Raw genomic sequence first — 17,722 nt, 5'->3', positions numbered from 1 at the left:
CCAACCTAAAAAATTAAAGATTGAACCCGCCCTAAAAATGTGCCTCTACTTTATTTTTCTCATATTCATGTGCGCTTTCTAACTAATAACATGCAATCATTAGGTTAACCCTAAACCTGTTTAATCTATGTTGGTTGAATATTAATGCAAAAATAAATCTATTATAGGCGATCACTTGAATTAAAATTATATTAGCCTAAACCAAATTATTAATTATCTTATTAAGCGTGATATCAAGTACAAATTCCCTTTAAACCTGCAGAAAAGGCGTTATCAAGCAATAACAATAATACATACATCAAGCAACATATATTAATAAATCCAACAATCATCATCATAATAAAGCTTAACAATATTAATAGCAAGATCCTAGGCATGATACTAACAAGATTAATAACAAACCCTAGCATGTCACAAAACAATAAAAATCAAAGCTTTAACCCTAACATGATACTAACAAGATAGAAATAATAAGAATCACCCTAAACATGATACTAGAAAGCAATAATAACATCCTAACATGATATTAGGAATTAATATAATTTAAGCATGTTCTCTAAAAGAATAGAGAGTAAGCTAATTACTTACTTTGATGCCTCGTACCTCTTTCTATTAACAAAATACACGCGTTAGTAAACCGTCAATAAAATATTAAATCAAACAATTAAATTAAATAAATGAGATAGGGATTCGGGACCAAACCCTCAGAAATTAGCAACCTTTCACGTCTAGGGCGAATGCAACTTCGACCTTGGCTAGGTGTGTCTAGAACTAATAATGAATGCGGTATGGTATATTTTAAAAAGGCTAGCTAGAAAGCAAGAGGAAGAAAGAAAAAACTAATGCTTAAAAGAGAGAAAGAGAGATTCGATGATTGAAAACGGGGGTTGAGGACCCTATTTATAGAAAAATAGTCCTGAAATCGACTGAAAAGAGATCGAGTTCGACTCGAAATAAAACAGCTTTTGTCGCGAACGACAGGATCCAGCGCTAAACGACAAGGTTCACGTCCGGCAACAGACTCTGTCGTTTGGCGCCGATTAAAAAATACAACACGCTTTTGTACATAATCCTTTTCCTAATATAATTAAGTAATTAAACTCCGCGTTAATCAATTTTTAAAATCCGTTTATCATAATAAAACACTTATTTTATTCCAAATCAAACTCTTTAATATATAATTATCAATCCTATTTCCATTAAGATTAATAGGATTTAAAAGAACCTTCTAGATTATTCTAGAAGATTAAAGTCAATCCTAATAACTTTAGGAACAATAATTAATAGGCCCTCCTCTAGATCATTGGGCCGCATATAAAATTCATTTCGAGCCCAATTTAGTATTTTGGCCATAACTTCCTCATTATTCATTGAAACTGGGCTTATAATATATTGTCGGAAAACTCTTTTTGAGCCCAATCCAACTACATTATTATTGAACCCTTATCATGGACTATTTTCATAAAGAGCAAATTTTTGAAAAAAAGAAAGAGAGATATTTAATAAAAACAACCGCATCACTAGATTTTTCACACTTTCACTTCGTTCGATAATCTTTGACGTGAAAAGTATTCAACAATGAGTTTGGTTTTTGGGAAGACATATTTGGGTGTCTACAGTAATATAATAAATTGAAAATTGGTCAATCTTATTAAAATCTTGATAATTTTGAAAATTGATAACACGAAAGTGAAAACACCTATTTCTTATTTTGTTTTTTGTTTTCAAAAAATTAGAAAACCCTGCTACTACCAGTTATAAAATAGTTAAATTTTTTTTATTCCCACGTATTAAATGCACGAGAAAGCCCTAATTAATCTCTGTGAGACCCGCTTTTATTGAAAAAGTTGTTGATTTATTTACAAAAATGACATGTGATTAACAAATTTTGTATATCTTAGAAATTAGCTTGTATTTACCCTTAAAGACACTCTACTTTATATAACTCCAAAAACAACCTCATTACAATTCGTGTGCTCATCAAAGAGAAAGATAATTTCTTGAGCCAATCTGAAGATCATTTAAAATACTAGAAAATAAATAAGGAGCAAAAAATAAATAAAAATAGCCTAAATTAATTGGCATCACTACAAAAAGTACCCACCACCATTTATAATCATGTCACCCCTCTCTCCCATTCCCTTTTTCATCTCCAAAACCATAAAGTAAATCAAAATAAAATTTAGCCAGTCAAATAATAAATAAAGTAATAAAATAAAATCTTAAAATTTTAAAAATTAAACAAATAAAATAAAATTTTAAATTTTTAAAAATATTAGACCCATTAGTGAAAATTCCAAAAATACCCTTGGTAATCCGTTGAAGAAAGCGCCTTCTTTTTCACAAATCTCCAAACAAATTTTGAAAAACGTCGTCGTCGCCGTTAACCTACCTCTTCCTTTCTTCCCCCTTTTCTCTCTCCTCTCTCCTCTCTCCTCTCTCCTCTCTCTTCTTTTATTCTCTCTCTAAAAACATTTCCTTCTTTTTTTTCTCTTTTCTTTTTTCTTTTTTATTTGTTTTTAGAGAGAGAAAGAAGGTTCAACGACGACGAGTCAAACCCACTCCCGCCTACTTTGACTCACTCACTCACCTACTCAACTCACCTCAACTCGCCCGAGTTTTACTACTGTAAGTCTGTAACAGCAGGAGAGAGAAAAACTTCAAACTTCAAACATCCAACTTCAACAACAAAGATCTGCTCAATTTCCTCACTAATTTTCTCAGTTTCAACTTCTGAACCATTTTCAAAAAATCAAGCTGAAATCGGAAATAATTTGAAGAAAAAAAAGTTGAGTAGGAGTGATTTCCGATCAAAGCATATCTTGAAAAGCGCGAGAATCTAGGTGAATTTTGAAGACAGATAAAATAATGAATATATCACGGGGGTTGTTTGGGTGGTCCCCACCACACATACAACCGTTAACGCCGGTATCGGAAGTATCGGAGCCACCGGAGTCGCCGTCTCCGTACATGGATATGAATCCGGAAGGTACGGGGACGGCGGCGGAGATGGAGGATGAAATGGAGGATGAAAATGAGGATGAGATCGAGCCGCCACCGGCTGCGGTTCCGTTTTCGAGGCTGTTTGCTTGTGCTGACAGACTTGATTGGTTTCTTATGGCGGTTGGTTCGCTTGCTGCTGCTGCTCATGGGACGGCGTTGGTTGTTTATTTGCATTATTTTGCTCAGATTATTCAGCTTCTTTCGTTGAAGTCTGTTAGTGAGGAGGATTTGCATAGTAGGTTTATTGAGGTGTGTTTGCTTTGCTTCTTCTTTTGCTCAAACCCTAAGTTTTTTTTATTTTTATTTTTTTATTTACTTTTTCTGATTATATTTTATGAAAATTTGTTTAGGTATGTTTTGGGGTGTACAATTGATGTATGAGATTGTAACTGTAGAGTTGTTTTGGAGGTGTGAAAAAAATCACATTTGTGTTCTGAATTCGAATTATTTTTTTAGCTAGAGTGTGGGTAGAGAGCTTACTTTCCTTAATTTTAGGTTATGATGATGTTTATTGAGGAAAGTATCAATTGCCAATTGACGGAATGAGCCTTAAACGTCTGACGTGAGGTAGATGACATTGGTTTGTTAGTCTGTTATTTGGGCTGGAGTTACATGGGGAGAGACGATGGATTTGTCTCTCGATTCACAAAGATGAATGTGCAAGCATAGTTTTTTTTTTGTTTTTGTTAAGCACAAGGACAAGCTGTCCTCGATTTATACGAGCCTACATGATGATCTGATTCATCATTTTATGTTCTTCTATACTGTTTCGTTACCTCACATTGGTTATTATTTAGTTGCCCATTATATACTTTTCCTTAGTGGAATTGTGGCTCGGGTTATGATTTGCCTATGCTGCTCACCTTTTTCTTCTATTAGATACTAAAGATGGATTTTTGGATATAAAATAGCCATAGGAGAATGATCACCCTTTACAAGAAATCAAAATTGTACAGTTTTGTGAAGAAGAGAAGTGTGGCCGTAGCTTTGAATAATCTGTTTGTACATTTACAGAAAGCTATAATAACAAAACTAAGCCTATTGGTTCCACCATTTTGTGAAGTGCAGAAATGAAATTGCTCACTCTCTTACCAAGTGTGTGGTGCATTTTTTTTTTGTGGGTTTCCATCTCTGTGCATACTTTCCCTTCCTCAAGGAATAATTTTTATCCCTACCTCCCCTTAATATGTCAAATTCCATGTAATGCATAACCAAGACAATATAAGAATACCCCCCCCCCCCCCAAGGTATCAAGTTCCATTACGTACAATTGATGCAAGTCCAAGCCAGTATCTTCACCAGTTCAACCACCTCCCGATTAGAGGCATCTGTACCACCATGGCATCAGCATGATCACTAATTATAATAATCCGGCTTAACATTGCACCATTTCTCATCTTCCTCTAATCTTTTTTCTTTCCTCTCCACTTTTTTCACGAATAATCAGGAGAGGATAGAGATTGTCCAAAATTCACAATATATGAACCCTATTGACCAAGAAAAAGTTCAATTTAGCATCACTAGGTCAATTATGTGTAGAAACCAGCCTATCCATGGTTATTGACACTGCAATTATGATGGAGGAGGGAAGAGAGGGTTGGTGGCTTGTGACTTGTTAGGTGGGAGAAGATAAGGGAGGATGGGGGTTTCATATATCATGAAAATCTGATTTTATTGATTACTAAGCGTCTTGGATGCTTTTAACAATTTGTTCCTTGAAGACCATGTTATCTTGACATATTTCTGGAAAGATATATAAAATGGATACTCTGCTTGTTCCTATATATAAAAGAGTAGGTGACTTGTGTTAGCATAATTTTCAATTGGTAGAATTTTTGTTCACAGAGCAACAGAGTAGCTCTCAAAAAGAAGTGCTTATCTTATCTGGGAATTTTATGAGTTAATTAATGCTCTCTATTTTGCTTCAAATTTTAATTAAATTCCTCCTCCATGCACTTTTACATTGCAACTTTCTAAAGTGTTTTGTGGGCTTCTTTTCATGCTGCTGAGTTAGTGAAGAATCCTTTTGTGGTGTTATCTGTCAACAGCTTGGGAGGGCCATTTATGTGTGGATAATGGTTATGATTCTTTCCTAATGCTGTCCCCATTGTGTATTTCCTCTCTTCCCTTGCCTTCCCTTTATTTGATCCACAACTTGCTCTTTGTTCTCTTACTCCCTTCTCTTGACCTCTCTACTCTACATGATGCCATTCTTGTACTAGAAAAACCAGTTCATGGTCACATTCAGTGACAATCTATAGGAGAAACCACTGAAGGCCATTGTCATGATACTTTTTTTTAGTATAGTAGACTAAGCCTCATTGATTCTTGAGGAAGGAAGGATCCAGGGGAGGGGGTTGGTTAGGTCTTAAAGTTAGGAAAGGATAGTAGCACTGATTCACTGTGATTGGTAAATGCAGTACAGTGATGGTGCCAAACCAGGCTATGAAGTTACCAGTAAAGTTAGGATATGAACATGAAAGTCTAAGTTTCTGATAGGTTTTGTAGTTAAGGATTTTGGGATATAGTTTGTTTGATCAGGTTTCACTCACTGAATACAAGTACTTGCATGGTTTCCCACTCTAACACAACAAAGAAATTCATTTCAACTCATGAATTCAAAGAGTGTAACAATGCGCAAAGAAATTTTAAATGTTTCATTAATTCACAAATCTAAATGATTCATATACGAGGGGTCTAATGTATAGGTGTAGCATTATTTTAGTCCAAAACACACAAGCATGGACTCTAACACTGTTAAAACACTTACTCTTAATCAATGTATAAAAAAGGCACAATGAGGTGATAAAGGTCCTATTGCGCCTAGGCACACCTTGGGCATGCTTCAGTGTGCCTCTTTGAACCGTTTGAAGTGAGGCGTGCACTTCTTTGAAGTGAGGCACACAATATAAAACAATTGAAATTTTTTTACTTATGCTCCTCATATTTACCTCAAGTGTGCCTATGATGTGCCTCATGCCCCTCAAGTGCGCCTTTTTGAATGCTCCTTGCCTAGAGCAAAAAAAGGCGCTAGCGCCTCAGTGCCTCAGTGTATAAAAAAACTGCTCCTAATCTCAACCACCTCAAATAAAAATGCACCCCTTGTTGGAAGGATAACAAAATTGCAGCTTATTAAACAGATAAATAAAATACAAAATAGTCAGCCTAAAATTAGAATACTATATCAAAAAAATCCTTTATTACAATTTTTGCTAAAGCCTTCCAATTCTATGCGCATATTTTTGTGTTTACTTGGAATATATGCCATATTAGAACTATGTCTACATGTAAATTCAGGTTTATTCTTGTCGGGCCAGTTCTATTTATATTAGAACCAGCTAACTGCCCATGTGAATGGAGTATACAATCATCACATTAAAAAGCACTTAAATCTGTAGGGTGTTATATACTCTTATGGTTAAGGATGTTTTTAAGCGCCCCCCCCCCCCCCCCCCCCCCCCCCCCAAAAAAAAAAAAAAAAAAAAGGAAAAAAGGATGGTTTTAGGTTTTTAACTTGATGTTTTGGGTTGAATTTTGAAATTTATGCCAAACCATACGTAAGTGATTAAATATAGGTGAATGGCATTCAGTGAGTATATTTCCGTTTGGTTAGATTGGCAATTTGGAATGAGGTATACAATTAAGGGGGTATCAGGATAAAAACAAAGAGATGGTGAATGATTTGTGGTTGTTGGTATATGGTGGAAAGGAGACGACGAATGGATTACCTCTTAATCCAGATAATAGTTATCTACTCCTGTAGGGCTTAACATGAAGGATAACAGCTCCCAATATAGCCTTTTCCTTTAATCACCAATTCACCACAACCTTCAATGTTCTATTACCTCTTCCAAACTTTCCTTATTCCAAGCATGGTCTCTAAGGTATTTTGCCCTTAGATTTATTTTGTAGTGTGTTTTTTGGCAGAGTTTGTTCTTTCTTTTCCTTCCATTTTCTTAGTAAAACAATATTAGTATGTAATGGACCGCTTGATATCACTGCCAGTTTTCAGTTTTTGGTTTTATGATTTTGAAAGTCATGATATAGATTAAACAATGAACTTAAAGTTAGTCCTATCTATAATAATCATGTTAATTTTGAAAGCTGTCAGCAAACAACCGGAAACCTACTTATTGTGGTTTCATAATTTGAATTTTAGCTTTATAAGAAACAAAATGAGCATGACCTAATATTATGTATGGTGACAGTTTACTTGTGATGCTGGACAATTAATTGGCCAGCAAGTTGGTATGTGTTAGTTTTCCCTACCTTGCTTATGACCTACAAGAAGGATGAACAAAGTATTAAAGTAAGTGATTGGTTTTAAGCAAGTTCTCAATGTAAGCCAATTCATAGATAAATTTGGGTTCAGATTGATTATAGAAGATAGTTCAATTATATTAATTAGAGAACATACTAATTAATCCTTCTGTTTCATGCTGCAGCTCACTCTAAGAATTGTCTATATAGCTGCTGGTGTGTTTGCTGCTGGGTGGATTGGTAAGTTAAAGCCTGGATCATTTTATTGTGAATCTTATACATCAGGCCAGATCATTCTAATGTGCTCAAGTCATCAAAGCTAACATATTCCATTTATAGAGGTCACCTGTTGGATTCTTACCGGCGAGCGACAAACAGCTGTAATCAGGTCCAAGTATGTACAAGTGTTATTGAATCAAGATATGAGTTTCTTTGATACATATGGAAACAATGGAGACATAGTTAGCCAAGTCTTGAGCGATGTGCTGCTTATTCAATCAGCGTTAAGTGAAAAGGTACCGTTCATTGCTTACGTGATCATAATGGATTTAAGTGGTTTGATTTATCTTCATTTATTTTCTAAATAATGTGTTTTTGTGCATCAGGTTGGTAATTATATCCACAATATGGCAACATTTTTCAGCGGTCTTGTTGTTGGATTTATCAACTGTTGGCAGATTGCCCTGATAACTTTAGCAACTGGGCCATTCATTGTTGCTGCGGGAGGAATCTCGAATATATTTCTTCACAGGCTTGCAGAGAATATCCAGGATGCGTATGCTGAAGCAGCGAGCATTGCTGAACAGGTTTACATTTGTCATCTTTTAGAGCCAACTCTTAAATAGCAAAACTAGAAATTCTTTAGTTAAATAGTTATGTGAATAAACTTTTCTTCATGTTGTGGTTTGTACTTTTGCTGTAGACAACATGAATATGTTATTTCTTTTCTCCCCGCAATTTGATTGATCTCCTTGTATGCTACAACATGTGTTTATTTGGAAGTCATTCATCTTTAGAAGGTGGTTCTGTTGAAGAAAAAGGAGGTGTACACCTTGTGAGTGCGAATCAAAGGTAAGAATTGCTTTTTGCATGGTCATAAGTATCTACACCAAAGAGGGTAATGAAAAAAGTTAAAATACAAGATTGTGAGTGGAAAATTTTGCGTGGCCTTACAATGCACTAGATAAGGAAGAAAGAGTACAATGAGGTGGGTGAGTGTAAGAAATATGTGAATATAGTAAGAGAGAGTGAGTGGAAAGTATTAATAACTTTTAGAAATGGAGGTAGAGGTAGTAAGTGGTACTCAAAATGAAAACCATAAGTATACAAAGCTGTATGGATACTCACTCACCTATTACCTTCACTTCTGTGTTGGGATTTTTCATTTTCTGAGATACCTGGTAAAACAACATAATTATAAACTAGAAGCTATACTGCGGTCATGCAAAAATGCTACCGTACACTGTTCAGGTTTGAAGTACAGTCTGGATACGCGAGTTTATGGCTACTTACTCTAACCAGAAGTCATTGAAGTAACCCAACATAAAGGGAAGGAGATTTAGTCGAAAATTTTGAGATCTAAGGTTTAAGTGATAGAATGTTGGTAAATGAATAAATGATGTACCAGATATTCGAATATGTCGAATACTTGTACCCGTGTTCTGGTAACATAATGTTGGTAAATGAATAAAAGAAAATTAATAGAGGTAGGAGAGCTACAAACTATTTTTCATCCATATTGCCAAATAATGAAACATGGGGGTAGGGGCATCTAATCTCTTGTGGCAAGGGTACCAACTGTCTCTAGCATTGCATGTTGATCTTTAATTGGAGCCAATGGTATTCCTGCAAAACAAATAGCTGTTAGTAATATAGGAATCTCTAAAGCACCGACTTTATCCTTATCTTGGAGAAGAAATTGTTATCATGGAAAGGAAGTTGTAGGCCGAACCTCTGTTGATTGAATAATGGTTGGGGTGAACTGGAGGATTGGAAAGATCACTTGAAGCCTTGAAGGAGTTGCAAAATAATTATCACAAGAATAAGCCATACTCATGGCTACAAACTGCATCCTGGCCATGAGTATGGTTATGCTTACCTTCACTACAATCTTTTAGTGGACCTAACAATCGCATTCTAATTATGTTTGGATTCCACTCCTGGATGATTCTGACTTAAAACCACAATAATGTCCATAAAGCTTTGTCTTTGATCTGAATAAAAGGGTTTCCTACAACTTTCTCCTTAACTTTTGTTGGTGTGGTGTGGTGTGTTGTTCTTGCACCAAATTTATTATTTATGACTTTGGGAGCCTCTTCTTGCCATTTGCTGATCCTTTTTTTTCTTCAAATTCCTCATAACCTTCATAAGATTTCAACGTCAGGAGCCATCTTTTCCTTTCTTTCATTGAACCTCCTATTTTCTCCTAAAATTCAGTTAATTGCAAGTAGTTCACAAGTTCCTCTTCTTTTTCTATTACCTCAATAGTGGCAACAACAAATTCCTTAAGTCCATTCTAGACTCAGTTTTACTTTAGTTGCAGGAATTTTATCTTGAGAATGAGTTATTTGATCGTAAGGGATTGAGGGGGTTGATTTTTGTGGATGACTATGCTGAATATTCACTTTTGGTTCATGTAGCTGACCCCACTTATGGGATTAAGGCTTCAATTGATTAATTGATTGCTGGAATTCTCTAACAGTTGAAGAGCTTAGGTAAGGTTGACAAAGGCTAATTCCTTGTTTGAGTCTCAATGCTTCCATTGCTCATCTAAAAAAATGCCTTAACTTATCGTCGTTTAAGAAGTTCCCTTTCTTGAGAAAATTTGCTGTTGAATTTGAGTTGATGGATATAGCTAGATCCAGTATACTTTTTGCTTTTTCCTCGTGACGACTAGTACTAACCTAGACAAAAGATAACACCTTGGTAGTAAAAACTATGCATGTGAATAACTAAATTGAATGAATCTTGCTTGTAGAGGTTATTACTGTATTCTTTCAAACCTATAACAAACCCACTTATACCTTAATAAATTTCCAATTGAAAATAAATTTGAATAAGAAAATCGTTTACTTCATTTGAGAGATTACTTCAAATGAGAGAAGCACAAGTTCCCCCCTTGAGCTCTGCATAACTACCCATGATTATGCTAGGATTTGTATTGTCATAAAATTTTTACACTTTACTTTTTGGCGTCAGTTTGAAATTTTTGACCAAATATTGCCATTCATACAATTATCAAAATATTACCATGTCGGTCTTGTTTAATATTTATAATTTTTACTTATACGTAATTAGTGATAAAAATGGTCAAAGGTATGCATTGTAGGTTTTGAAAAAGTGAGTGCAACCAGTTCAAGAAACGGATATATCATAGATAAAACTTGTGAAATTACAACCACCTCTGGACACAAGTAACCAACTGTAAAGAAATTTATCACTTAAAAATAGGAGATTGCTGAAGTTAGTGTAGATACTAGATGCAAATTAGCTTTTGTTTTTTGGTGTATATGCTTGACCCCATTCTTTGGCATCACTATCTTATTGTTCAATTGGAGTTGCCACTAGAGTTCCAATGTTGTCAAAGGCATTACAACACCCTAGATCCAGTCTAATCGTTTGCAATTGGAATTAAGTTCCAAAGGGCTATTTTTGTCATTAGAAAAGGCTTGGAGAGTAGGGTAACTATTGCTTTCCAGTGACTGGTGGTCTTTGAAATGACCAACCAATGAACTTTGCCTCTACTTTGGGCTGACAGGAATGATTTTGGTATAAAGAAGATATTACATGGACGAGATTCTATTTGCACTATAGAAAGTTCTTTTCTGTTTTTTTTTTTTTTTTTTTTTTTTTCGTAAAAATATAGCTATATTTGAATCTTGTGTGTACTCTGTAATTTTTATTTCCAAAGATGATCCTTTTTCTAGTATGGGCCGAATTATGAACTTACTCAGGCAAAATATGCCATTATTACTTGGCATACATTTACTCATGAAATAGACATGTCTGATCAAATATACTTAAATTGCACTACAAATCTGTGTGGATTTATCTTGATATTTACACGCCACAACTCTGATGGAAATCTGCTTACATTATGATCTGCTTTTCAATGTAATAAATACACTTATCATAAGACTTTGAATGCTAAGGCTGATGCATGCACGTGTGATATAAAGTTGAGCAGTGCTCTTTAAGTCTGGTATATTATTGTGGTCTGTTGAAAACAGCTCAGCTTGGCTCTTTTTATGCGACATTTTCTTAAGATGTTTGTTTTTCTTAAATGTAGTGGTGATAACTTTGCATGCTGTCTTACATTAGAACACTATATGAGATGTTGGCCAAGTTTTCTTTTGATGCTAATTTTTTTATGCTGTCTTACATTAGAACACTATACTCTTTTTATGCTGTCTTACATTAGAACACTATATGAGATGCTTTCGCAAATGAGATGTTGGCCAAGTTTTCTTTTGATGCTAATTTTTTTTTTTTTAAAATGTGTTTGTGATGATCTCAATGCTTTTGCAGGCTGTGTCTTACATTAGAACACTATATGCATTCACAAATGAGACGTTGGCTAAGTATTCTTATGCAACATCGCTTCAAGCAACCCTCAGATATGGTATATTAATTAGTCTTGTGCAAGGGCTGGGGCTTGGCTTTACATATGGACTGGCCATTTGTTCTTGTGCACTGCAGCTTTGGGTAGGAAGATTTTTGGTGACTCATGGAAAAGCTCATGGCGGGGAAATAATTGCAGCACTCTTTGCTGTGATTCTGAGTGGCCTGTAAGAATCTTTGTTTTATTGATATCCTTTATCTAGCTGATCATAAACTTGTTATTATTGAGTTATTTACCTTTTTTCCTTGTTTCAGCGGGTTGAATCAAGCAGCAACAAACTTCTATTCTTTTGAGCAAGGACGGATTGCTGCTTATAGACTATTTGAAATGATAAGCCGTTCATCCTCTACTACAAATCATGATGGCAACACTTTAGCTTCTGTTCAGGGTAATATTGAGTTTCGAAATGTGTATTTCAGCTATCTGTCTCGTCCTGAGATACCTATCCTAAGTGGGTTTTACCTCACTGTTCCTGCTAAAAAGGCTGTTGCGCTTGTTGGGAGAAATGGCTCTGGAAAGAGCAGTATCATTCCTCTCATGGAGTGTTTTTATGATCCTACATTAGGTAACATGACTTCTTTCTTCAGTGTGTCAAAAATATTGTTCTTGCTATCTGACTGTAGCCAGCTGTGATTTTATGCAGTACAATATTTACGATATTTTTCCTTCTATTGATGCAGGGGAAGTCCTCCTTGATGGAGAGAATATAAAAAATCTCCAACTGGAATGGCTAAGAAGTCAAATCGGTCTAGTTACGCAGGAACCGGCTTTACTAAGCTTAAGTATCAAAGACAATATTGCTTATGGGCGATCTGTTTCTTCAGACCAAATTGAAGAAGCTGCTAAAATAGCACATGCTCATACATTTATTAGCTCACTTGAGAAAGGATATGATACACAGGTAGAACTTCTGATATACATATTTGTATTGATTTGGAGCATGTGGTTTGCCTCTGTAATACATGTTAATTTTTGGATCCCTTGTGTTTGGTGTTAACCATGCTCCACGCGCATTTCCATCACAATTCACAATTAATTGTTTATTCCAGGTGGGCCGAGCTGGTTTGGCATTGACAGAAGAGCAGAAGATCAAGCTCTCAATCGCAAGGGCAGTGCTCTCTAATCCGTCTATTCTTCTCCTTGATGAGGTCACTGGAGGACTTGATTTTGAAGCTGAAAAAGCTGTTCAAGAAGCATTGGATCTTCTTATGCTAGGGCGTTCCACAATAATAATTGCCAGGCGGCTTAGTTTAATTAAAAATGCTGATTACATAGCTGTCATGGAAGAGGGCCAACTTGTTGAAATGGGCACACATGATGAATTACTGAACTTGGATGGTCTTTATGCTGAACTTCTTAAATGTGAAGAGGCAGCCAAACTTCCTAGGAGGTATGGCATGCCCTTGAACTGTTTCCACATTCTTTCACGTGGTGAATCTTTTGCTAATGGTGGTCTTGTTAGTAATTTTAAGCTATGTGCATTCCTAAGTCTTGTTCATAGACCACTATTAAAGTTATGTTGCTTGCTTCTAGGAACTTAAGGATATTGTAAAATTCTTCATTATTTACTTCCAAAATTTCCTTTTACAGGATGCCAGTAAGGAAATACAAGGAGGGAGCAACTTTCCAGATTGACGGTGACTTGTCTGCAAGCCACAACTTTCAAGAATCATCATCTCCTAAAATGGCAAAATCACCATCTCTCCAGAGAGTTTCTGGTGGCCATGTTTTTCGGATGTCAGATGCTGCTTTTAGCTCTCTAGAGTCGCCAAATGTTCGAAGTCCGCCTTCTGAGCAGTTAAGGGAAAATGGTAATGGCAATTTATTAGATGAAGCAGAGAAGGAACCATCTATGACCAGGCAGGACAGTTTTGAAATGAGACTGCCTGAGTTACCAAAAATTGATGTTCAAGCTGCACGACGACAAACCTCTAATGCATCAGATCCCGAATCCCCTGTTTCACCACTTTTAACATCTGATCCCAAAAATGAACGTTCCCATTCACAAACCTTTAGTCGCCCTAATAGTGAAATTGATGACATGCCAATAACAGTAAAAGAAAAGAAGGATTCACAAAATCGTAAGCCACCTTCATTTTGGAGGCTAGTTGAGCTTAGCCTTGCGGAATGGCTGTATGCAGTTTTAGGAAGCATCGGTGCAGCTATATTTGGTTCCTTTAATCCTCTTCTTGCTTATGTTATTGCGTTGATAGTAACCACTTACTACAGATTTAGTGAAGGTCACCATCTACGGCACGAGGTTGACAAATGGTGCTTGATCATTGCATGCATGGGTATTGTGACAGTGGTTGCCAACTTCTTGCAGCATTTTTACTTTGGTATTATGGGAGAGAAAATGACTGAAAGAGTCAGGAGGATGATGTTTTCAGGTACCTGATTCTACATTTGAGCTATGTTTCCAATATCTTAATTTTAAATGGTACTTATTAAGCAAACCACATGTATCTTGTTTATGTAATACTTTTGGTCCACTGGCTTTACAGCTATGCTACGAAATGAAGTTGGATGGTTTGATGATGAGGAAAATAGTGCCGACACTTTATCCATGCGATTGGCAAATGATGCAACATTTGTTCGTGCTGCCTTTAGTAATCGTCTTTCTATCTTTATACAAGATAGTGCTGCGGTAATAGTGGCTGTTCTCATTGGAATGTTGTTACAATGGCGATTAGCCCTGGTGGCTCTAGCAACACTTCCAGTCCTCACCATCTCTGCTGTTGCGCAGGTTTGACTTGCTCCCTTTGAGTTGGTATCTAATTAAATAGTACATGTTCGTATCTAGGTTTTGGAGTGGTTTTGTTAGAATTTAGAAAGACAAGTTTGGCTTTTTGGTGGTTAGATTTAGAGTTCCATAGTATTATTACTCATCCTAATTTCCAATATTTTGTCATAAGCAAATTATTCACGTTCTTGTTTCTCAAATTTCTATGTGTGGCGCTGTAGCCACGTGAACCTTTGGTTTTACTGCAATTTTCTTATTAATAAGTTTACACAGTGCTAATAGCTTACAGCGGATATCCGACTATTGGAAGTTTGTAGAACTACTAAAGCCTACTATAAGTGCACTGAATGGCTTTCTCTTTTAACAGGCCCTTGATAACACGTCAAGAATGTTGTTTTCCTTTATTGTGTTGGTTATTATTAAGGTCATTTAGTCTCATAAAACAGTTTTCATCTTAAAGAGGCTGATAGTTCATAATGGCAATCAGCAGATCATTTATATATCTGGTCATTTCCCAGTTCCCACAATTTTTGCATTGTTAATAACTTTTATTCATATGGAATTCCTAAATTATCCCTTTTTTTTTTAAATATTTTTTTAATTAAGGATACTTGCTGTCTTAGTCATATAATCACTGCCGTAGGAGTTTGTTTCAAACTATACTAAAGAGAAAGGGAGGTCCCTTACTGCCTTTTGTTTTTCCTTGCTACCTACTAATTATAATAAAAGAAAAAAAATCCCACAAACACAGTAAGGTCATTAACTTCAATAAATTAAAAATAAAATAAAATTAAAAAGAACTACCAACATACTAACAACTTGTACACAATTAAATACCATGTCAAATAATATAATTGAATCACCACCTAAAACTATGTAGTGGTTAATATGTGTCAAGCTCAAGTATTTTGGGACAAAGGGATTGATTGAGAAGAATTGTGTGTAGTTGTTTGCCTGTTCCATGAACACAGTTTTGTGCGAAGAGTGTGACTGTATATCAAGGAAATTCTTTATTTGCGGGTTTATGTTGCACAATAACATTTTTGTTCTCAATTCTGGTAAGTTTAAAATTACAACAATAGCAACATATATCCCAGTGCCTCTAAAATTTGAAGAACCCTACATGTGATAACAGAAAGGTTGTTTCCACTTGATTTCCACATCAAAGTTTGAAGATTTTACAGATTTTACTTATCCTGCAGTATTAATTTAGCAGACATCAGTTTTTTTATTGATGTGTTTGGTGTTTCAGAGTCTGATCAGTACCTAAATTTGTTCTGCAGAAATTATGGCTTGCTGGATTTTCTAGGGGAATTCAAGAAATGCACAGAAAAGCATCTTTAGTCCTTGAAGATGCAGTCAGAAATATCTATACTGTTGTGTCTTTTTGTGCGGGAAACAAGGTGATGGAGCTCTACAGAATGCAATTGAAGAAAATACTCAGGAAGAGCTTTCTTCATGGGATGGCAATTGGTTTTGGTTTTGGCTTTTCTCAGTTTCTTCTATTTGCCTGTAATGCTCTTCTTCTGTGGTACACGGGGATATCTGTCAAGAACAAGTACATGGATCTTTCTACAGCTCTCAAAGAATACATGGTGTTCTCCTTTGCCACCTTTGCTCTGGTAGAGCCATTTGGTTTAGCTCCCTACATTCTTAAACGTCGGAAATCTCTCATCTCTGTATTTGAAATCATTGATCGTGTGCCCAAGATTGAACCAGATGATGCCTCTGCCCTCAAACCGCCTAATGTTTATGGAAGCATAGAATTTAAGAATGTTGATTTTTGTTATCCAACACGTCCAGAAGTCCTAGTGCTCAGCAATTTCAATCTTAAAGTTGGGGGTGGTCAAACTGTTGCTGTAGTTGGAGTATCAGGTTCTGGGAAGAGCACTATAATCTCTCTGATAGAGAGATTTTATGATCCTGTTGCTGGTCAGGTTTTCCTAGATGGGAGAGATCTGAAGCAGTTCAACTTGAGATGGTTGAGGAGCCATCTAGGTGTAGTTCAGCAGGAACCAGTAATTTTCTCGACTACAGTAAGGGAAAATATAATCTATGCAAGGCATAATGCTAGTGAAGCTGAAGTTAAAGAAGCAGCTAGGATTGCAAATGCTCATCATTTCATTAGTAGTTTGCCTCATGGCTATGACACCCATGTCGGTATGAGGGGTGTAGATTTGACTCCTGGGCAGAAACAGCGAATAGCTATTGCTAGGGTGGTATTGAAAAATGCACCCATCTTGCTGTTAGACGAGGCAAGTTCTGCTATTGAGTCAGAATCTAGTAGAGTAGTGCAGGAAGCCCTGGATACGCTAATTATGGGAAATAAAACAACCATTCTCATCGCCCATAGAGCTGCAATGATGAGACATGTAGACAATATTGTTGTACTTAATGGTGGTCGGATAGTTGAGGAAGGGGCACATGATGCTTTGGTGGCAAAGAATGGGTTGTATGTTCGTTTAATGCAGCCTCATTTTGTAAAAGGACGTCGCCACAATCGACTAGTTTAGATTGGACTGCGGTATTGATCTTTGTTTTTGGATCAGTCGAGGTGATCTCAGTCAGCCATAGTATATATTGTTGACTCTTTAAGGAAATGTTCATTATTAATTTAGTCACAATCTCACAAGATTGGGAGTGGAAAGAGTTGGAGGCTTCATGGTTTGCCTATGGTAACGGTAATAGGTCTTTACACTTGGTGAATATAGGATCTAATTAGGCTGTGTGGAGTTCTATTAGCCTCTGGAACGGGCTGTCGGAGGTCAGTGCATTTTTTGGGAGGCAGCTTGTAAGTAGCCCTTGGGTTGCTTCGTCCGGATGAATCATTTATTAATATTTATCAATTCTATTGGGGGAAAGTGTATTATTTTTGGGTGGTTTTTTTCTTATCAATTTTTTTCTTAATTTTTTGTTGCTGTGCTAGGTTTCTTTTCACCTATTGTATTGATTTAAAGAATTTATTTACTGGTGTAAAATTTTTAACATAGAACCCTTGAGTAGTGAGGACTGAGGAGTGAAGAATTAGTTGTAATTTTCTGTAAATATATGAAGTATATACAGGATACTGCGTTTTGAATCATTTTTGAAGGTTG

General features: G+C 36.0%; 1 protein-coding gene across 1 annotated transcript; it reads left to right on the top strand.

Annotated features, from left to right (window-relative positions):
* The first annotated feature begins 2,442 nt into the window (after positions 1-2,442).
* On the top strand, positions 2,443-17,709 carry LOC110696646 (ABC transporter B family member 6-like). Its single transcript, XM_021873999.1, has 11 exons — positions 2,443-3,252; positions 7,449-7,503; positions 7,603-7,778; positions 7,869-8,069; positions 11,791-12,050; positions 12,139-12,449; positions 12,565-12,785; positions 12,934-13,274; positions 13,475-14,274; positions 14,389-14,630; positions 15,911-17,709. The coding sequence occupies exons 1-11, from the start codon at positions 2,869-2,871 to the stop codon at positions 17,138-17,140; spliced, it is 4,221 nt and encodes a 1,406-aa protein (XP_021729691.1). The 5' UTR covers positions 2,443-2,868; the 3' UTR covers positions 17,141-17,709.
* Positions 17,710-17,722: the final 13 nt, after the last annotated feature.

This window comes from Chenopodium quinoa, unplaced genomic scaffold (genome assembly GCF_001683475.1).
Source record: "Chenopodium quinoa cultivar QQ74 unplaced genomic scaffold, ASM168347v1, whole genome shotgun sequence".
NCBI lineage: Eukaryota > Viridiplantae > Streptophyta > Magnoliopsida > Caryophyllales > Amaranthaceae > Chenopodium > Chenopodium quinoa.
Note: the sequence above shows the minus strand (reverse complement) of the source record. Positions and strands in the feature narration are given on the sequence as shown.

Coding starts and splice junctions, on each gene's coding strand:
- LOC110696646 (XM_021873999.1), top strand. CDS start 2,869: ATGAATATATCACGGGGGTTGTTTGGGTGGTCCCCACCACACATACAA. Junction 8,070..11,790: donor CAGCGAGCATTGCTGAACAG/GTTTACATTTGT, acceptor ATGCTTTTGCAG/GCTGTGTCTTACATTAGAAC. Junction 12,786..12,933: donor AGAAAGGATATGATACACAG/GTAGAACTTCTG, acceptor TGTTTATTCCAG/GTGGGCCGAGCTGGTTTGGC.